The sequence below is a fragment of the Electrona antarctica genome (genome assembly GCF_951216825.1).
Source record: "Electrona antarctica genome assembly, chromosome: 14".
Taxonomy (NCBI): Eukaryota; Metazoa; Chordata; class Actinopteri; order Myctophiformes; family Myctophidae; genus Electrona; species Electrona antarctica.
In genome coordinates, this window is record NC_136795.1 from 41,862,585 (window position 1) to 41,884,371 (window position 21,787).

The window sequence follows — 21,787 nt, forward strand, 5'->3', positions numbered from 1 at the left end:
CTGAGAGACCCGTTTCGTTGAATGGCTCTAGAGAGACTGTGTACCAATTTGCGTGATGTTTGGACAAAATCTGTAGGTGTACTGTCCAAAAACTGGTTTTGCACAAAGCGGCCTCCTGGTGGCGCTATAACAAGCCGTTCTGGAAATTGTGGGGCAGAGGTTCATTGTTGGCATCCAGGGAGTGTGTGTGCAAAATTTGGCATCGACCGGATTAACGGTGCCGGAGATTAGCTGTTCACAGATGGAAGGACGGGCGGACGGACGGACACACACACACGGACGGACGGAGTGCAAAACATACTCTCTCCCCATGCCTTCGGCCTGGTGGAGTCAAAAATGCCAATTTACAAGCTCACAACACTTCATAGTGCAACCTGTGGTTGCACATTTGCAGGTCACATCCCTATAGATGGCCCTCTCAATAAGGGAAGAGAACTAGTTTACAACTAGTAAGAAAACGAGTAGTTTTCTTCTGTTCTTTTCTCTTGGTAATGAGAAACAAAGTTGGATGTGGAAGGTGCAACCTCATTGTCAGCAAACCTGGGATGTGGGATGTGTGTTCTACACACCAAGGAGACATCAAGCTCTCCTTGCAATCTGTTTAGTTTCTAAACATGCCCAGTGGGTAGTGACTTCAGATAGTCCATGTGACGTCGTGTGTCCTCTTGGTTGGCACGTACATAGTAGAGCAGGTAGGAGATGACCATGGAGAACCAGAGGAACATGGTGACCAGCATGGCCACGTCTGTGGTCCTCCTCAGAGAAATGCAAAGGTCCCAGTCCTCTGCCAGCAGCACCAACGGAACTCCCACTGCACCTGGAAACAAGAGATCAGATGAAGGGATTCAACATACAACACTGTCCATACAATATCAATATTGAGATTGTTATCGTTGCTATCCAAATTTACAAATAGCATTAGACATAAAACATTTATTTGTAACTTGTACAAGATAATCAGATGATGATGATGATGGGCATTTCCTACATAGCCCTCCTAATGACTTATGTTGTGATTTTTATTTTTATTTCACATACTCATTTTTAAAACCTACACTAAGGAATTATTTTAATGAATACAATGTAATTTTAACCAAGCTGATGGTTGGATATTTTAATACAATATATCTATCTGCTGGTGGTCTCTCTCTCTACTAGAAATGTAGACCCTGCCGATGGGGAGGACACCTACTGGTTGTATACATGTATTTGAAGTAGACGTCACAAAAGATTCGATACTAGATGTGCCACCATCTTTATTGTAGTTCTGTTAACATTGAGACGTACCCAGATCAGGAAGGTCAGAGGTCAGACAGATGACTTCGGCCAGCGAAGAGGGGTCCAAATCCAACTGGGGCATCGATAACTGGCAGGGAGAGAGATACATGATGATGTACATATAGATTTGATTGTCTACTCACTGAGTCGCAGGCCCACCCGTCGCCGCACGCACGCACGCACGCACGCACGCACGCACGCACGCACGCACGCACGCACGCACGCACGCACGCACGCACGCACGCACGCACGCACGCACGCACGCACGCACGCACGCACGCGCGCACACACACACACACACACACACACACACACACACACGCGCACTTGTAGTTTACAGTCGCAGTGCCAGGGGTTGTGTGTGAGGTTGGCATGTGCCCGCAGTCCCCCGACCGCAGCCGGGTCCAGTGTCGAGAGCTGATTGGACGACAGGTCCAGGAAGCGCAGCGAGGACGCCAGGCCTCGGAAACATCCGGCCTCTAGCATGGTGAGCTGGACACATGAAATTAAGGACGTGACGTGAAGTCAGTTTGACCAAAACTAACTGGGACCCTAAACGCAGTTCTGTCATCAGTGATGCAGAAGAAGAAGAGATGTAGCGATACCCAGAACTTGCATATCGGTCGATCGTTTGATAAATTATGTTGAATGGCATACTCGCAGATACCAGAATTTTAAGCAGTATATATTGGTATGGGGACAACTCACCTGGTTGTGTGACAGGTGCAGTTCAGAGAGCAGAGGAAGTCCAGAGAAGGAGTCCACAGACAGAGAGCTCAACAGGTTGTGATCCAAGTACAGATGCATCGTCTGGCTGGGTAGTCCAGGAGGAATCTGGGGGGTAACAGGACAGGTGGGAACCTCTGTGTTAAATTGGTATTCCCCCGCCCAAAAAATATTACAAAATACATTATTTGGAAAATAATATTCTACAATTCTACAACATATACAATGGCTACAAAACCTCTACTGTAAATCGAGACATTTTGGGGCATAAACAAGAAGTTGAAGCATAAAATGAAGTCTGATAATGATGTTCCGTGTATGTTCACATCACATTACATTACATTACTATAAATATTTATATTGAGGTGCCCCCCCCCCCCCCCCCCCCCACACACACACACACACTAAGACTACTCTTGAGCAATTGTCCCATTTGTTAAATGTGCGTGTTTAACTGTGTCTCACTCTCACCTGTGTCAAGCCCAGTCCACTGCAGCGGACAGTCAGCCCTCCATCCAGTGAAAAGGAGTGGAAACAGCCATCGCCGCCACCTCGATGGCGCCACGCAGAACTTGATGATGATGATGTCAATGTCAGGCCAGACAGTAGAAGAAGACTCCTCAGGAAGTCCGACACAAAGGACGCAAGTATACACTTGGTCACATGGTGAGGCATTGTGGGATATGTGTATCCCTTATTTGGTGTGCTTAGACCAAATTGAGAATTTAAAGTTACATAAAATGAGAGCAACACCCTTGGTTGTTGTTATTGTTAAACCAGTTAATTAAAAAAGGGTAGATAATACAGGTGTTATTTAGGTAACACACTCTTTAACAGAGAGAGGAAGTTGCATTTCATCAATTTGGATCTGTTGGTGTGACTCCTATAGCACTCAGCTTCAGTTCAACGGGGAAGCAACAATGATCAGTAGTTACATGACGTTCCTCTTCTGATAGGATTGCTCAGTTTTCCGAATCCCATTCAAATCAACAGCATCTCTGAAGCATCAACTGTGGCACACAGCTTGGAGCCGTGTCTCTGAATGTATGTCATAATGTATGTCAAGTGGTGGGCTATGCACGTCTCACTGCTCAAGTCAGGTCTTCCCTGAGGAAATGGGCTAATCCAAAATTAGCCCACTGTTATACAGACAGTTTCTGTCCAAACATTTCCTCTGAACTGGACAACAAGTTGCTGCCACAGTGATTAATTCAAGCTGACGTCACGTCATGATGACAACTTTCCCCTACAAATTCCATGTGAAGGTTCCGGAATGGATGACGACGACCAGACTCCTTTTAGATGGTTGTGTTTGTGTGTGTGTGTGCATGTGTGCACGTGAGTGCGTGTGCATGGGAGGGGGTCCAGCACTTAAATGTCAAGTGTCACAGCTGAGGTCTGGTGAGGATGTACTGTAGTCACCCTGTAGAGAGAATACAGTGAGAAAATGTCAGGCCGTCCACCGCAAGCACCAGTGAGGAGTCATGTGGTTCAGCAGGGTGGATGCAGTGATGGAAGTACAAACATGTTTTGCTTAAGTAAAAGTATCAATACTTCAATGTAGGAAAAAAAATCAGCATTCAAAATGTAGTATTGCCATCGAAATATATTTAAAGTACCAACATTAAAAGTACTCATTATGTTCATATTCACAGTAGGTTCAAATGGATTAAAACATATTTTAAAAATAGCAGATCTACAAGCTCACAATGTGAGAATTTGTGACGGATTGTGAGGTTGTAGATCTGCTATTTTCAAATGGCCATAGTATATATAGTTTTCAAATAATTGTATTGTATCAAGATTTAGGAAATACCTTAAATCATGGCTCCATCTGCACACTAACTGGTCATACAGTAGTTAGCTTCCGACCATGGATAGCCCATCTCCCATGCTCTGGACTCTTCTCTTAAGGTACCTCTTGTCATATGCGTATAGCTCCCAGCCTTATATATATTGTTTCATGGTTGTTTTGTTTGTCATGTTTGTGTATAGTATAGTATGTATCTATCTATCTATCTATCTATCTATCTATCTATCTATCTATCTAAGAGTAAGTAGTAGTAAAAGTATTGAGATTATTTGTATGAATTGTACTTAAGCACGTTACTGATACACTTAGTTACTTTCCACCACTGCCCCTGAGTGTTAGCGATGTTGGAGGGGTTTCATGTCATAGCCCACCCAACTCACTCTGTACTGCTGCCTTTCATGTGCCGACCAGTTGAAATACATGATCTTGGAACAAAAAACATGATCTTTCGATTGCTTATCAATCTGTTTCACTCCCGGCATTGTCTGTCTGTCTGTCTGTCTGTCTGTCTATCAAATAAAAACAATTTAAAAAAGAAATGCTTTGAAAGAGGATAGATCCTAGTCAACCTGTAAAACACAAGTCAAAAGTTACAATCAAACAGCTTGAATTATGGATGAATCATCTTGTCTGACCTGCTCGATGAATCATAGAGTATTCAGTATTCACCCGTCCAGCTGCTTCATCCATCCACCTTCTACCAGCGGGTTCATATCACTGTCTCTGAGAGAGAGAGAGAGAGAGGGGGAGAGAGAGAGAGAGAGAGAGAGAGAAGAGAGAGAGAGAGAGAGAGAGGGAGGGGGGGGGTGAGAGAGAGGGAGGGGGGGGGGGGGGTGAGAGAGAGAGAGAGAGAGAGAGAGAGAGAGAGAGAGAGAGAGAGAGAGAGAGAGAGAGAGAGAGAGAGAGAGAGAGGGAGAGAGAGAGAGGGAGAGAGAGAGAGAGAGAGAGAGGGAGAGAGAGAGAGAGAGAGAGAGAGAGAGAGAGAGAGAGAGAGAGAGAGAGGGGAGGGGGGGGGGGTGAGAGAGAGGGAGGGGGGGGGGGTGAAGAGAGGGAGGGGGGGTGAGAGAGAGGGGGGGGGGGTGAGAGAGAGGGGGGGGGGGGGGTAAGCGAGAGGGGGGGTTAAGAGAGAGGGGGTGAGTTGGAGGATGGGAGAGTTTGTGTTAGACTGTGTAACAATTAGATACAGAGAGAAAATAGAGAGATAAAAGATGAAAGATGAAAAGTAGAAAGGGTGTATGAGTGATTGAACCCAGATTGGTATCAAATAATTGATCTCTCTGTGGGGGTTTGGGCCCACAGTCGGAGACAATAGTAATCTCTATTGAAGATGATCGTGTTACAGAGCTAATCCTTCCACAGGGCAGATTATGAAACCATAGGATTCTTCCCCTCCCTGAAACTTTAGTTCTCTCCTTTCAATTCTAGGCATATATTTTTTTTCTTTTTAGCATCCTCACACTTGCTGGAATATTAAGGGAAATATTTGACATTGCTTTATCCTCAAACCTTCTAACCTGATATGATCGATCCTCTAATGTAGTTATTTTAAGTGAGCATTCGCAAAATATTTCGCTTATGGGAGGTTTCCTACTGGCAAACCGAGCTGCAGAACTTCATTTATGAACTCCCACAGGGATCAAAAGGTCCCTGCGGGTTTAAGAGATGTGACGTCAGGCGCTGTGCCCCCGGGGTATAGAAGGCGCGCCTACGTCACCAGCTCTCATTCTACTTTTCTCTGCCAATAGAGGACTGCAAGACTTCTTGAACTCGAGTGCGTTGAATGTTTTAAGCTTCACAAGCCGGACAAGAGAAACGAATTTCTTGAGTACCGTGAGGTTCGACGCATTTTTCAAAGCTTCTTGAATATTTTCACGTAATTATACGCTGTTAACAGCCTTTCTCGGCGCTAGCCAAGATTTCCCGCTGTTAGCTTAGCCAAACTAGTGTTAGCCTCGAGCGACACACTAGCTTTGCCTAAACACAGTTAGCCAGCTAGCCAAACTTGTTGCGCGGCGTTTAGAAAACGCTTAGCTTCTAGTTCTGTTAGCTTTAGCTAGCTTTAGCTTACACCGGGCTGCCGGTGTAGCTTAGCTTTCTTCTTCGGAAGAAAGATGGTTTACCCCCGCACGAAGGCTGCTTCGGCGCGGAAAAAGGAAGCCACAGGAGGAGAGGAGCCGAAGCGGGTTTGCCCCGGCTCTGGATGTGGCAACACCATGGCACGGGAAGACGGACACGCTGTTTGTCTCTATTGCCTTGGAACCGCTCACGCACGCCAGGCGGCCCAAGGAGGGGACGGACTGGACTGCAACAAGTGCCTTATGATGACTTTCGAGATTAAGGAAAGCAGACTTCGGCGTTGCCTAAACTTTTACGAGAAGTTACGCCTTTCCAACCGACAACCCCCTCCTCCTCCTCCTCTTCGAGACCCCTGGCCCTCCGAAGTTCTCACCGGTGGGGGACCAAGGGACGCTCCAAGGAAGAAGCTGGACTACCCGCCGCTAACACGCAGCGCCCCAGCCTCTTCGACAGCCGGACAGAGGCCTGTTCCAGCACCGCGGAGCCGCGCTCCGGCAACGGTCTCTAGCTCCCAGGCCTCCATAGTCAGGGCTACCGACTACGAGGTCTGCGGAGCTAGGCCAAAAGCTACAGCTACGCCTCGCTACCTGGCCCCGCCGGCTTCTCTCCCCGCAGAGGCTCCTCCACGTGAGGAGGCTAGGCCCCGGTCTGGGGACCGAAACCCTCCCATACCAGCACCGAGACACGGTAGGCGTCCTACAGTGTCCAGCGCCATGGAGGAGCGCCTCGACCCATCTCCACAGAGGAGCTATCGCTCTGACCGAGAATGGGCCGAACAGGAGGAAGGTGAGTTCTCTGATGAGGAGCTCCCTTCACGCCAGTATCGACAGGAGGACTTTCACGTTCTGGATGAAGTGAACGTCTTCTACGACGACGAGGGTGACGAGAGAGACTACGACGATTACGAGCCACGTGTCACTTTCCATGAAGACGACATGGACGTCGACTCTCAGGGGCCACAGGTGGATGCACCTGTCAGCCCCCCACCCCAGCAGGACGAGCCTGCTGTTCCTGTGATGCTAATGAGGGACGACTCCCCCATTCTGGACATCTATAGGAAGGGAGCCTTTCGCTGCCAGCTGGAATGGCCAACATGCACCACCAAGGCACGCGCATGGCTGGGGATGTCTGCGGACCAACTCCCCCCCCCACCCCCGAAGAAGCAGAAGCTTCCTCAGGCCCCGGAGTTCATGGACACCATGCTCCGCCCCTGGAAGAACCCCTCTGTGAGTGCGGAGTTCCAACACCGCACCACAAAGGCGGTCCCCGACATGGTGGACATTGGCAGCATGGGCCTCCTCGCCATGCCCACCATGGACAGGGCAATGGCCGCCTAGCTAGCCAACCCTCAGGCTCCCAGGGTCATCCCGCTGGAGAGGGAACCAGCCTTCACCAGCACCATGGACAAGGAGGCCTCCAAGCTCAACAAGTGGCTCCATGCCCACTTGAGCTTTATAGCCAAGGCTACCAACGCCATCGCCATCCTGCAGGGCTCTGTTAAGGCTCTCCTCCTGGAGATGAAGGACTTTTCCACTCCAGCTCAGCTGGCAGAGCTACGCCGCCTCAACCATGAGATGGCAGCCCTCCAGTGTGAGATTGCGGAACACACCAGTGAGTCACTGGTGTGCTCCGTGCTGCAAGAGAGATGGAGGTGGGTTAACCTGGCTCCTCTCTCCGATGCTATTAAGAAGGAGATGGTGGGCAAGGACATCTCTCATGAGGGCCTCTTCCACGGGGTCCTTGAGAGTATGTCCATCTCCATTCAGCAGGCCGAATCCTCTTCGAAGACGATGAAGGCCCTCGAGCCACTGGCTGTCCAGGCACCTCCTAAAAACCCCAGGGGAAGGAAGGCACCCTGGAAACCTAAGGCAGGTGAGAAGGGCCCACCCAGGGCCCCTGACCGTAGCGGAGACAGACAGCAGCAGCGCCCGCATCCCAAGCCGGATTGCCGCCGCTCTCCTCCTCCCTACAAGGCCAGCGCTTCCAGAGGCCGAGGCGCAGGGAAGCGGAAGTGACACCCCCGGCCGGGTTCAGAGGGGGGCCTCGGCCGAGCCCCCCCATCATCTCCCAGTTCAGAGACTAGCGCAGGAGGTAGTGGTCACGGACCTCACCTCCGGGCCGGCGCCCAAGCGCTTGTGGAGGGAAGTACATGCAACTGTTGCCTCTGTACTCTCCCTCCCAAAAAATGTTGTTGTAATGTGCAATTCACAAAGTGTACCTGTTTTTGTACCAATAAAGTTGACAAAAAACAAAAAAACACAAAAACAACAAAACCATCTCTGAAGGGCATAAGCCCACCCATGGGAGATATAACCCATACTGGGACAGCGCAGGCTGTCTCAGGCAAGAGCCGTCACGCCGATTTTTCCGTCACTTCCCGAAAAATCCACTAGAGGGAGACATTACACATACTGACGTTCCTTCAGGACTTCCTAGACAGAGGCCTAGGCCTCTCGTCAGTTAAGACCCACCTAGCAGCCATCTCAGCATGCCACGTGGGCATAAACGACCAGACAGTGTGGAAACACCATCTGGTCAAACTATTCATGAAGGGCGTCCGTAGAGAACACAGGGTTGTAAAATCCCTGGTTCCCTCTTGGGACTTGTCCCTGGTTCTGGAGGCCCTAACCACGGCACCCTTCGAACCACTACAGGCAGCAAACCTGAAGTGTTTAACACTCAAAACTGCCCTCCTAGTTGCTTTGACAACTGCAAAGAGAGTAAGTGACCTACATGCACTCTCGATCTCTCCAGAGTGCATGAGGTTCGATGACAGGTCAACAAAGGTCACCATCAAGGCGAACCCGGCCTTCATTCCCAAGAATGCCCTCTCGGTGTGTCTACCAGTAGACCTACAAGCTTTCCATCACCCTCCTTTCATCTCCGATGAAGACAGGAGGCTGAACTGCCTCTGTCCAGTAAGAGCGCTTCGCACTTATGTGGACAGAACGAGTCCCTTCAGGAAAGGGAACCAGCTGTTTGTGTCTTGGGGTACCAAGACCAAAGGGAAGCCTGTTACAACAGTCACTATCTCCAACTGGATAGTGGACGCCATCCGTCTGGCCTACACTAGCCAAGGAAAGGAGCCCCCACAAACGCTGAGGGCCCATTCCACACGAGGTATGGCAGCATCGTGGGCACTCTATAAGGGGGTGTCGATCCAGGAAGTCTGCACTGCAGCAAGCTGGTCTACACCCTCGACGTTCGCCACATACTACAACTTAGATGTGGCAACGCCCTCTCTGGCACATGCGGTCCTAGGAGCGGCTTCTCTATAAAGAGGCCCACTCCGGCCCTCTGTGCCATGGGATGCACAGGCGACACTCTGAGTTAACCTGTACATCTCCCCAGGGACCGGGCAAATGACCATTGTAGTCATTCAGCCCACCTTTTACCTCCGGTCCTAACATTCACTCGTTGGTTCAGGATTCGGGAGTTGATAAGGTCCCATAAGCGAAATATTTCGCGAATGCTCACTTAAAATAAAATTAAGGTTACTTTAGTAACCATGGTTATTTAAGTAAGTGAGCGAAATATTTCGCGGAACACCCTTCTGTCTTGCTATTGGCAGGAGAAAAAAGTTCCGAATGAGAGCTGGTGACGTAGGCGCGCCTTCTATACCCCGGGGGCACAGCGCCTAACGTCACATCTCTTAAACCCGCAGGGACCTTTTGATCCCTGTGGGAGTTCATAAATGAAGTTCTGCAGCTCGGTTTGCCAGTAGGAAACCTCCCATAAGCGAAATATTTCGCTCACTTACTTAAATAACCATGGTTACTAAAGTAACCTTAATGTTATTTCTGATCATGTCCTGCCTTGTCACTCCTAGTGAGAATCATACCATCTTCCTCCTCATGTCTTTTGGTCAGTGCTACTGTGCCCCGGTTTCCAATCTGATATTTGGTGTATGGTAGATACACCTAGACAACTTCCAAGATGGAGAGGGCCACTATATTTCCACACTCACTGCAGAGGGCCACTTTGCATACAGCCTACTGTCGAGCAGAAACCTGTTTTTTTCTGAACGAATGCCCTAATTCGTCATTCTGTCAGATAAAAGTATTACAAAATCACACCCGTGTGAACTGAGTGGTGTAAGGTCTTATATAGACTGATCAGCTGTGGTCTGACGTAATGTCTGACGTAATGAAATCACACCCGTGTGAACTGGGTGACCATAGCAACCATGCTCATTTTTTGGTACGAACAGACAGACAGACAAACAGACAGACAGACAGACAGACAGACACATAAACTAACAAAGCCAGTTGTAGGAGTGGTTTACACCACTCAAAAATAGCAGATCTACAAGGTCAAAACGCATCAGTGTGTTCACATCTGTTTTGTCTGACGGCTGTGATTATCTGTATTATTAACAGGATAGGAAAAGTCAAAATATGCACATATATTTAGTAGAAAGTATGTGTTTAGACATAGTATTAATATTAAAGATGTGTAAATAAACATGCCACCCTTAAGGTAGCACTGTAGCAGCATGTTGCAGGTGCAGGTTCACCAGACATGTGGAAGACATAAAAAGAAGACATAAAAAGTTAAAAGTTATTACACATGTTACCTGTTATGTTGGACTGGTGGAGACTGCCACACCATTTCACTGGGGAAAACAGAGGGCAAAACATACTATCTCATGCCTTCAGCCTGGTGGACACAAAGATGTGTTGGGATAAACTATGGTGAATGTGTACATCATGATTAGTTGAATGAAAATCTGTCCATTTATCACCATGTGAAAATGCTGCACTGTTCTTTGTACTGTGATATTTTGTAAATTGTGGAAACTAAAAAAAAATCACACTGTATGAACTGAGTGGTGTAAGGTCTTATATAGACTGATCAGCTGTGGTCTGACGTAATGAAATCACACCCGTGTGAACTGGGTGACCATAGCAACCATGCTCATATTTTGGTACGAACGTAAACTAACAAAGCCAGTTGTAGGAGTGGTTTACACCACTCAAAAATGGAGAAAAAAAAATCACACCCGTGTGAACTGAGTGGTGTAAGGTCTTATATAGAATGATCAGCTGTGGTCTGACGTAATGAAATCACACCAGTGTGAACTGGGTGACCATAGCAACCATGCTCATTTTTTGGTACGAACAGACACGTAAACTAACAAAGCTGAAATCACACCCGGGTGAACTGGGTGACCATAGCAACCATGCTCATTTTTTGGTACAAACAGACACGTAAACTAACAAAGCCAGTTGTAGGAAATGCAACTGGATCAACTCTTTAAGTGAGAACATGGGGGGTCCTTAAAAGGACCTTTGGTTGGTTTAGAGTGGATTCTGCAGTTTACTTGGAGCTGGTGTACTTGGTGACGGCCTTGGTGCCTTCAGACACGGCGTGCTTGGCCAGCTCACCGGGGAGCAGCAGGCGGACAGCGGTCTGAATCTCCCTGGAAGTGATGGTGGAGCGCTTGTTGTAGTGAGCCAGACGAGAGGCTTCACCGGCGATGCGCTCAAAGATGTCATTGACAAAAGAGTTCATGATGCCCATGGCCTTGGAAGAGATACCGGTGTCAGGGTGGACCTGCTTCAGCACCTTGTACACGTAGATAGCATAGCTCTCCTTCCTGGTCTTTCTGCGCTTCTTGCCACCCTTCGCCGCGGTCTTTGTGACGGCTTTCTTTGAGCCCTTCTTGGGCGCTGGCTTTGCTGGCTCAGGCATTCTAAAATTTCTCGAAGATACGGAGAAAAATGGTGCAAAAAAGGCGTTGCGCACCCCTATTTATAGGCTACGAATGCAAATGTTCCTGTGCGACTCCCAGCATATGATTGGTTCAGCTGCATCACGCGCTGCTCACGTGTGCGTGTACCACAGAGAGTGGTACACACACACGCGCGCGCACACACACGCACACGCGTGCGCGCGCGCATACACACACACACACACACACACACACACACACACACACACACACACACACACACACACACACACACGGGAGTGGTGTTTGTGATCGTGTTCTCTTTCAATGTATTTGATACAAAAGGCACCACATTCTTTTGCATGGTTAAAGGGTTGCCTGGTTTAAAATGTAAATCCTATTGGGTTGTTTGGCAGCCGCTGAATGAAAGATCAACTTCTACTGGCTATTGAGACGTTGTGGTAAACAAAACAATTAGCAAGATTGTTAACAGTACATGTATTACAGTCAAAGGTTGTGCAAAAGACCCAGGGGATGTTTCCATTCATCAGTAAGGTATACAAATAACCACACTTTTACAGAGTAACAGCTGCCCTCCCTATGGTGTTAACAAAATGACTCATCAAAAATGTGTATGTGTCCATAGGTAATTATACCAACTACCGCCAAGCTGGATAATTCACAAGGGCAGTCGAGTAATAACACCACCACCCCAGTCGTGAGTGACCCATCAAACGGCAATGCTTCTTTGTTTGGGTATACATTTCAGTGAATGTAAATCTGTGCTTTAGTCAACACTTAGCTTCAATCATTAATCCTCTGGAGTCTGACAGACGATATTAAAAAATATTACCAAAGCCAACAATCGTGGCTGTTCAAATATGGTGGATCTATAGGCATTGTTGCCAATAAAAACATCACTGACTCAATCCCAAATATTCCCTGGCCAAGAGGTAATATATTATACAGTGCTTATATATGCTAAATAATACAATCATTGATGCAATCATTGTAGGCCTATCTGTTTCAGCTACAACCATAATAAAATGATTCCAGACCGTTGGTGAGAACAAAGAAAGCTAGAACATGGCTGCTGCTGTGTGAATGGGGGAGGGGGTCTGCAGCTTTGACACCGCCCCGTGCAGACACTGCAGAGCAGTCTGCCTGTCCTCACTTAGGTCCTCACTACACACATAAGTACACAAGACTGCGAACGTTTTTCTCATTGTGAATCTTCAGCTGTAAGAAAATGTCAGGGCGCGGAAAAGGAGGAAAAGGTCTTGGGAAAGGAGGCGCTAAGCGTCATCGCAAAGTGCTTCGTGATAACATCCAGGGAATCACCAAGCCCGCTATCCGCCGTCTGGCTCGCCGTGGCGGAGTGAAGCGTATCTCCGGTCTGATCTACGAGGAGACCCGCGGTGTCCTCAAGGTGTTCCTGGAGAACGTGATCCGTGACGCCGTCACCTACACCGAGCACGCCAAGAGAAAGACCGTAACCGCCATGGATGTTGTCTATGCTCTGAAGAGACAAGGACGCACACTGTACGGCTTCGGAGGTTAAATCGCTGATTCGACTACCAACAACCCAAAGGCTCTTTTAAGAGCCGCCCACAGTTTCTTTAAAAGAGTTTTCTGTTGATTTTAGTGATTGTAAAAAGGGGTCTAACTTGTCAACAATAACATTTCATCAGTGAGTATCAAAATAGATATGCAGTCAGTTTATGATGTCTACAGCATAGTGCATGGCATTTGGGTAACTAGCAGCAGTACGCATGGCAGAGGGAATGGTGTGACTGAAATAAAGCTATTTATAGCCTTAGTTCTGACTCAGAATCTATGCAATAGTCAGTGCAACATATGGGGGACAAGCGTGGTGCATTTTCATGTTGCAGTTTGACATTGGTGATATTATACAGGGCCTATATAAAGCTGGATATGAATTAGAGGCGGGAAAACATTCAGACACCATGAGCGCCACCATCAGATCACGTGAACGGTGGCAGCCGTTAGCTACAAACTGCCAGTTTGATTTAAAAAGGGGGAAATATTCCAGTGTCTGAAATGCTGTGTAAAACATGGGAGATAACATGTCAAATTGAAATGGTATAAATTTGAAATTGGGGCGTCCAGAGCTTATTGCTGTAGTTTCAGAAACCTGTAAAAACTTATATTAGCTTACACTGACTAAAACATTAAAAAGTGGAAAATGCTCTTTAAAATAAATAGATGGGTGGCTCTTAAAAGAGCCGTTTTGGGGGTTCTACTAGACTGTCAGAAAGGTTTAAGCGCGTTCACCACGGATACGACGGGCCAGCTGGATGTCTTTGGGCATGATGGTCACCCTCTTGGCGTGGATGGCGCACAGGTTGGTGTCCTCAAACAGACCGACCAGATACGCCTCGGCTGACTCCTGGAGAGCCATGACGGCAGAGCTCTGGAAGCGCAAGTCGGTCTTGAAGTCCTGGGCGATCTCCCTCACCAGGCGCTGGAAGGGCAGCTTGCGGATCAGCAGCTCGGTGGATTTCTGATAACGACGGATCTCCCTCAGAGCCACTGTACCGGGACGGTAACGGTGAGGCTTCTTCACTCCACCGGTTGCCGGCGCACTCTTACGAGCTGCCTTGGTGGCGAGCTGCTTCCTGGGGGCTTTGCCACCGGTGGATTTACGAGCGGTCTGCTTAGTTCTTGCCATGGTCTCTCTCTGAGTTGAAGTTAAGAGTTGTAGTAAAACAGGCGCAGACTGCTGCCTTTTATCTCAGCGGCTCTGAGACGCTGTCTTTCCCTGATTGGCCTCTGGTCAGGAACCTCCTTCTTTGGGAGGAGCCGCACACTAGTCAGAGCCAGAGCCACTGAAAATTAGATTAGATGGCTCTGGTGGTCAGACTCTGGCCAGAGATGGTCTGACAAAGTGGTGTTTATTTGTTTGGGGGGTTCTTTGTTTAGGCATAATGTTTTCCCGCCTAATATAAACTTGAATTCATATCTATCTATCTATCTATCTATCTCTATATCTCTCTCTCTCTCTCTCTCTCTATATATATATATATATATATATATATATATATATAAAAACCCACCAATAAATAAATAAAACACCAATGCCAAAACCCTATGAGAGATTACCAACCCTCTACCAGATCATGTGTTCTCTTTTGGGATTGGTTAACTCTGACATGTACCTATACATTTACTTTAAATTATATTATAAAACTACATTTTACTACAATAGTAATTTACTTTAACTGCATGAGCCTTAACTTGAAGTGACTTGGTCAGTGCCCGTTGCCACTCCGGCTACACAACTGAGGGCGCTCATCTAGGCACATACTTTTGCAGAGTAGCCTAGTTAAGTATTGCATTTATCAATATAGGCCTAGCCGTTTCCATCAGTCTTAATTTAATTATATTTTAGTATATAGTTCTCACTGCGGACAACTATAATAAACAAAGGAACTTTCTTTAAATGAAGTTGTGGGTGGCTCTTAAAAGAACCTTTGTGGGGTAACAGGCGGGTCGATGTTGGCTGTGGAGGTTTACTTCTTCTTGGCGGCTGCCTTCTTGGGTTTCGCAGCCTTGGGCTTCGCTACCTTCTTTGCTGGTGCTTTCTTGGCGGCGACGGGCTTCTTCACCTTCTTGGGACTCTTTGTCGCCTTCTTCGGGCTCTTCTTGGCTGCTGGTTTCTTTGCAGCTACAGGCTTCTTTGCCTTCTTGGGAGATTTCTTAGCGGCTGCGGGTTTCTTGGCTGCTGCCTTCTTCGGGGATTTCTTAGCCGCGGCGGGTTTTGCGGCGGGTTTTTTGGCTGCTGGCTTCTTGGGTTTGACTGCTTTCTTCGCGGGTTTCTTTGCCTTCGGTGCTTCCTTGTTCATCTTGAAAGAGCCAGATGCGCCAGCACCTTTGGTCTGAACCAGGGTGCCTTTAGCGACCAGGCTCTTGACAGCGATCTTAACGCGGGCCTTGTTCTTCTCGACATCGTAGCCACCGGCAGTCAGAGCTTTCTTGACTGCAGCCAGGGACACACCTTTCCGTTCTTTAGAGGCGGACACGGCCTTGACGACAAGCTCAGCGACGCTGGGGCCGGTCTTCTTGGGTCGGGGTGCTGCCTTCTTCTTGGCTGCTTTAGCCGGGGCGGCGGCGGGAGCTGGGGCGACTTCTGCCATTCTGTAGAGGTTCGAGTATCAGATGCACTGAACTAAAGTCAGAGTATTAACTGTTGTTGAATAGGAGGAGGGGGTGGAACTTAAAGGATATGTGAGAACCATGTAGACTCAACCCACTAGGTCAGTACTCTGTGCTGCAGAATACTGACACAGTTGTGTTTTCTCTACAACTAAAACCAAATAAAATACATGCAAAGAAATGGATTGAAGTCAGACAAAAAAATAGAGCAGATAGCAGACTAGTTTAGCTTCATAATCAAATCACGTGGAGCGTTGAGGAGTCCTGTGTTTTGTTTAGGGACGTTTAAAACCTCCGTTGTACACCCTTACAAGTAGAGATGTTTGCCAACTTTCCTCTGTCATTTGTCTTTTAAAATAGTTTAAACATATGATACCCTGTTCCATATTTGCTGCAGAGCAAGCAGAGATGTCTGGGTTTGGAATACAAGTAAAACTAGTCGTTTGTGGCAAAGCGTTTTGTTTTTAATTTACAACTTTTCAGTGTCTGCAAACACAGCTGTTGGCCCTGTGGCATGGAGACTTAACAGAGGGCACTTACTCTGCTAAGCTCTTGTTTTGTGAATGTGAAACCTGACATGTTTCAATTAATTTCACACTTAAATGTATAATTTATATTATACATGTAAATTACATTATATCTATATTCAAGGAGAAAGCTCCACTTTTCCAACATGACATTTAGCTCTACAAAATAAATAAAACAACAAGGCAACATAATATATAGCACATCTATACCCATCCGAGCACTCAAAATGTGGGGGTGGAAATAAAATGTACTTTATTAAAGCTTAAAAAGCCAACATGTTTCGACTCACATAGGAGTCTTCATCAGGCCCAGGGCAGGATGAAGAATGAGTCGAAACATGTTGACATGTGATTTTATTCTCTCATTTTTTTCATTTTGAGTGCTTGGATTTCATCAGAATTCCAGTCCCACTGATCTTTGAAGTACCAGTTTATTTTTAAACCTTTTTGCACCTCTCTCTTTGTCTCTCATTATTTGATTACTAATTGCACAGGAAACATATCCCATACACATTAGACTTAAAATGCATGGATTTGTATCATATGGGCAGCAGATTATCATGTAGGCCTATGTTTGACTGACAAAGGCCTGAATGTTCGGTATCTCTACAAGGCTGACAGTTGGCTGTCGGATAACCCAGCAGGACAATGCACACGTCACCAAATATGTAATAAATACAATTGTGTCAGGCTATCTGCATGAAGTTAAATGTACATAAACTGGTAGTGGCAAAGCCGACACATAAATACTGGTACGACGAATTTATTGAAAACATGTAATAATATATATATATATATATATACACACTCACAAGTACACAGACCTAGAAGCCAAGAGAAGAAGAAATCTCATGACCAGTTATGACGCATTACCATGTTTTGGATTAAGAGTCTGCTAAATACAGTAATGATAGTCATGCCTGAGGCAGTCATTACAGACATGAAGCCACTGCCATAATGTTTAAATGCATTATGGCGTTAACGCATTTGTAGAGGCTTGTATTAATTTGTGGATCAACCCTTTCTTGAAAATATGGGTGGTCCTTAAAAGGACCGTTGTAGTTTTATAGCAGACTATGCAGTTTACTTGGAGCTGGTGTATTTGGTCACAGCCTTGGTGCCTTCAGACACGGCGTGCTTGGCCAGCTCACCGGGGAGCAGCAGGCGGACGGCGGTCTGAATCTCCCTGGATGAGATGGTGGAACGCTTGTTATAGTGAGCCAGTTTGGAGGCTTCACCGGCGATGCGCTCAAAAATGTCATTGACGAAGGAGTTCATGATGCCCATGGCCTTGGAAGAGACACCAGTGTCAGGGTGGACCTGCTTCAGGACCTTGTATATGTAGATGGCGTAGCTCTCCTTCCTGGACTTTCTGCGCTTCTTGCCGCCCTTTGCTGCAGTCTTGCTGACGGCTTTCTTGGAGCCCTTCTTGGGCGCTGGCTTTGCAACTTCAGGCATGGTTATTTCTTCCTCAATGGATTGAAGAAAACAAGTGAATCGTTTGCTGCGTTCAGTGCGTTGCACCAGTATTTATACAAAGCCAATGCAAAAGCAGTGTACGACTCCCCGTTTAGGATTGGCCGAGACTGTCATCATGCCACTGTTACGCGATCTACAGAGGGCGGTGCTCAATGGAGTGAGTGGTTTCTTTGTTTCTGCATAATGTGTTCCCGCATAAGCTGTATTTGTCATCTACAGTTTAATTCATATCCAGCTGTAAAGTAAAATTTCTGATACAAATCACCAATGCCAAACCTCTAACATGGAAATATAAACTGAGATAAAGCAGGGATTCATATCCATTGCTGTATTGTTCTATACTGACATGTGCCTGTTTGTTTTATTTTAGTTTAAAGTATAGTGATCATAATCAAAACTATTATTGTGGTTGTTTACTAATAGTAGTAGTAGTAATATTACTTTAACTCCATGATATCCGCAGCGATTTGTATTCACGCCAGGCTTTTATCTGCTAGTTTTAGTTTTGCGAAACTTGGTATGGTACTACAGACATACCATACATACAGTATGAAGCGTCACATACATACTAGCTCCGTTTGGAACCTCATAGCTAGCTCTTAGCTCCGAGAAGACGTTCCGTGTAAGGATATCCCTGCATCGGTAGAACGGGGTTGAGCCGTCCAAAAACTGGCGAAAACCCCATTCGCAGCATCGTTTCCAAAAGGTACAGGCATTTCTGGCTGGCTACAGATCATAAACTTAGGACAGGCTGAGGCACGTATGTTTAGGCAGAGGTGGAAAAAAAACCGCTTACAAAGCTTATGAAGTCAGCCAGTACCATGTTTTCCCAATACAATCTTACGGAAGCAGTACTGCAGTGCGCATGCAGACCCTGAATGGACTATTTTTTAAAGCGGTTGTTTCACCCCAGTCTTAAAAATCGGCCTGCTCAACCCCATTTCTACCCGTGTAGGAATTTCATGACACGAAACCTCTTCTCGGAGCGAAAGCGTAGAGGTTACAAACGGAGCTACATACATAGTAAACATACATTGAAGCCTATAGTTTATTTGTAGCACCAATATCGCTACTTGCCGTTGAATCACCAGTCTAAAATAAGCAGATAACTCTTTTAAAGAAACTGTGGGCGGCTCTTAAAAGAGCCTTTGGGTTGTTGGTAGTCGAATCAGCAATTTAACCTCCGAAGCCGTACAGAGTGCGTCCCTGTCTCTTCAGAGCATAGACAACATCCATGGCGGTCACGGTCTTTCTCTTGGCGTGCTCGGTGTAGGTGACTGCGTCACGGATCACGTTCTCCAAGAAAACCTTGAGGACACCGCGGGTCTCCTCGTAGATCAGACCGGAGATACGCTTCACGCCGCCACGGCGAGCCAGACGGCGGATAGCGGGCTTGGTGATTCCCTGGATGTTATCACGAAGCACTTTGCGATGACGCTTAGCACCTCCTTTTCCCAGACCTTTTCCTCCTTTTCCGCGACCTGACATTTTTGCGTAATGGTGTAGATGAGTTTATAAAAGTGAGTGATAAGAAAAGGCAAAGCCTCGTTTATTTATCTGTGTTCTGAGGACGTAAGGGAGGACAGGCAGACTTCGCTGCGTGGGCGTTGCCAAACCCCTCCCCCCAAACACATACACACGCAGTCATGCCCAATTCATACATCTTTATTAGATTAAGACAATCATAATAGTATACAATACTTATACTTAATAACCTGAACAGTCTCGGCAAGTAGGATATTACTATTTACCTTTATTTATTTACCTTAACCTATGTAATACTATTGTGTTAATGTGGCTGTTCAAATCCAGGACTACACCAACATTCTTGGCTGTTGGTTGTTTTTATTAACATTAATCCATGGTTAAATGAATTATTTGCATTTGGAAATAGTTAATTGATATATGAGATACTATTGCCAAATGTTTACTTCATTATGTAGTGTTTGGTTCATAATCATAAAACAAGGGGCCGTTCCGTTGAGAAATAATTTACAACACTAAATATTGGGCGTCATCCCTACGTTCCCCACTTACCTTAGGTTTATTGTAAGCAGGGAACAATAACAAACTAGAAAAAGTTGCAGTCTGGGCACAGGTCTCCACCAGGAGGATAGGAGTGTGTGTGTGATGTTTGGCAAAATGTTTAGGAGCAATATAAACGTGTGTGTGTGACGCGGCTTGGCCTGTTGTAGCGCCACCATGAGGCTGATTTGAAAACTGTCAAGTGGCATTTCTTCCAAAGCCTAGTGGGAATATGCATGCACAGTTTCACCACAATCGGACGCTGCGTTGAGTAGTTGTGGCGATTTGTACAAAACAGGTACAAAGCGGGCTACTCCTGAAAAGTTTAGAAGCCAATCGTAGCCAATGAGGGTGGATTATGAGAAATCAAACAAACCCGTCTTGATCACATGACCATGAAGAGCATGTGTACCGATTTGCGTGAAATTTGGATAAAATCTGAAGGAGTAATATTAGAAAATGTGTTTTACATATTTCGGCCTCCTGGTGGCGCTATAAAGAGCTGATGTGAAAAATTCCAGGCAAAGGTTTTTCCTTAGCCTCTAGGGAGTTGGCATACAAAGTTATCCACAGATCCGTGCAGTTAGAGGTAAAAACACTTTTTGGCCAGTTATAGCGCCACCATGAGGCTGAGTTGAAAATGTTCATGTGGCATTTCTTCCTTGGCCTAGTGGGAATGTGCGTGCACAATTTCACGGAAATCACACGATGTGTTCATGATTTGCAGCATTTTGTTTGAAACTGAGCACTCCTGCGAACTTTGGAAGCCAATCTTAGCCAATCAGGATGGAGTCGGAGAAATCTGAAAGACCCGTTTCGTTGACTGGTTCTAGAGAGACTGTGTACCAATTTGCATGATGTTTGGACAAAATCTGTAGGTGTACTGTCCAAAAACTTGTTTTGCACAAAGCGGCCTCCTGGTGGCGCTATAACAGGCCGTTCTGGAACTGTTGGGGCAGAGGTTCATCGTTGGCATCCAGGGAGTGTGTGTGCAAAATTTGGCATCGACCGGGTTAACTGTGCCGGAGATTAGCTGTTCACAGACGGAAGGACACACACGGACGGAGTGCAAAACATACTCTCTCCCCATGCCTTCGGCCTAGTGGAGACCATAACCTTTTTGCGGGGTGGCGAGCATGGGTAGTTGGGTACGCTCTGATATATTTAACTGCATATTTAACATTACATGTTTACACATACAGCCTAGCACTTTACCCTTCTTATATTTATATGTTCAGTGTTGTTTTTTATACTGTGCTGAATAAATAAATACAAATTAGAACTACAGTAATGTATGTCTGCCCATCAATCCAACTCCGCAGTTGAAGACCCATGAAGTTAGTAGAATATAACAAATAATTGTATAATGGCATTAGAAGACACTCTTTGGTGAAATTGTGGGTGGCTCTTAAAAGAGCCTTTGTGGGGTTCGTTAAACGATCAGATTTATTTTGCCTTGGCAGCCTTCTCGGTCTTCTTGGGGAGCAGAACAGCCTGGATGTTGGGCAGCACACCGCCCTGAGCGATGGTCACGCCACCGAGCAGTTTGTTGAGCTCCTCGTCGTTGCGGACGGCCAGCTGGAGGTGACGGGGGATGATACGAGTCTTCTTGTTGTCACGGGCAGCGTTACCAGCCAACTCCAGAATCTCAGCGGTTAGATACTCGAGCACCGCAGCAAGGTACACTGGAGCTCCGGCACCGACTCTCTGGGCATAGTTGCCTTTACGCAGCAGTCTGTGTACACGGCCCACGGGGAACTGGAGTCCGGCACGAGATGAGCGGGTCTTGGCTTTCGCCCTGGCCTTTCCGCCGGTTTTACCTCTTCCTGACATGGTTCTGTTAAGTAAGCTGTGTAGTTCTGAGCGAGAATATGGGAAAGAACTGAAACACCCCGTTTATATTTAGCTTTAGGCACGCGTTGATTGGCTAGTTGCTCCGTAAGTTGTATCGTCCAATCGTGGCTCACATCAGTAGAGCGCGTTGATTGGCCAGTTACTCCGTAAGTTGTCCCC

At 46.6% G+C, this 21,787-nt stretch overlaps 8 protein-coding genes across 8 annotated transcripts; 1 reads left to right on the forward strand and 7 right to left on the reverse strand.

Moving 5' to 3' along the window:
* Nucleotides 1-608: 608 nt before the first annotated feature.
* Nucleotides 609-2,679, reverse strand: LOC306937203 (leucine-rich repeat-containing protein 3-like; the record flags this gene model as incomplete). Its single annotated transcript, XM_079520869.1, has 5 exons — nt 609-817; nt 1,288-1,366; nt 1,606-1,770; nt 1,987-2,112; nt 2,476-2,679. The coding sequence occupies 5 exons, from the start codon at nt 2,677-2,679 to the stop codon at nt 609-611; spliced, it is 783 nt and encodes a 260-aa protein (XP_079376995.1).
* Nucleotides 2,680-11,212: 8,533 nt separating this feature from the next.
* LOC306936644 (histone H2B 1/2) lies at nt 11,213-11,587 on the reverse strand (the record flags this gene model as incomplete). Its single annotated transcript, XM_079520229.1, has 1 exon — nt 11,213-11,587. The coding sequence occupies one exon, from the start codon at nt 11,585-11,587 to the stop codon at nt 11,213-11,215; it is 375 nt and encodes a 124-aa protein (XP_079376355.1).
* A 1,229-nt stretch (nt 11,588-12,816) lies between these two features.
* Nucleotides 12,817-13,128, forward strand: LOC306936652 (histone H4; the record flags this gene model as incomplete). Its single annotated transcript, XM_079520239.1, has 1 exon — nt 12,817-13,128. The coding sequence occupies one exon, from the start codon at nt 12,817-12,819 to the stop codon at nt 13,126-13,128; it is 312 nt and encodes a 103-aa protein (XP_079376365.1).
* A 720-nt stretch (nt 13,129-13,848) lies between these two features.
* LOC306936633 (histone H3.2-like) lies at nt 13,849-14,263 on the reverse strand (the record flags this gene model as incomplete). The annotated part of the gene is made up of 1 exon (XM_079520218.1): nt 13,849-14,263. The coding sequence occupies exon 1, from the start codon at nt 14,257-14,259 to the stop codon at nt 13,849-13,851; it is 411 nt and encodes a 136-aa protein (XP_079376344.1). The 5' UTR covers nt 14,260-14,263.
* An 837-nt stretch (nt 14,264-15,100) lies between these two features.
* On the reverse strand, nt 15,101-15,724 carry LOC306936617 (histone H1-like; the record flags this gene model as incomplete). The annotated part of the gene is made up of 1 exon (XM_079520201.1): nt 15,101-15,724. The coding sequence occupies one exon, from the start codon at nt 15,722-15,724 to the stop codon at nt 15,101-15,103; it is 624 nt and encodes a 207-aa protein (XP_079376327.1).
* Nucleotides 15,725-16,980: 1,256 nt separating this feature from the next.
* LOC306936643 (histone H2B-like) lies at nt 16,981-17,881 on the reverse strand. The gene has a single exon (XM_079520228.1). The coding sequence runs from the start codon at nt 17,726-17,728 to the stop codon at nt 17,354-17,356; it is 375 nt and encodes a 124-aa protein (XP_079376354.1). The 5' UTR covers nt 17,729-17,881; the 3' UTR covers nt 16,981-17,353.
* A 1,044-nt stretch (nt 17,882-18,925) lies between these two features.
* LOC306936653 (histone H4) lies at nt 18,926-19,237 on the reverse strand (the record flags this gene model as incomplete). The annotated part of the gene is made up of 1 exon (XM_079520240.1): nt 18,926-19,237. One exon carries the CDS (start codon nt 19,235-19,237, stop codon nt 18,926-18,928), a length of 312 nt encoding a protein of 103 aa, XP_079376366.1.
* Nucleotides 19,238-21,111: 1,874 nt separating this feature from the next.
* LOC306936635 (histone H2A) lies at nt 21,112-21,613 on the reverse strand. The gene has a single exon (XM_079520220.1). It carries the CDS (start codon nt 21,605-21,607, stop codon nt 21,221-21,223), a length of 387 nt encoding a protein of 128 aa, XP_079376346.1. The 5' UTR covers nt 21,608-21,613; the 3' UTR covers nt 21,112-21,220.
* Nucleotides 21,614-21,787: the final 174 nt, after the last annotated feature.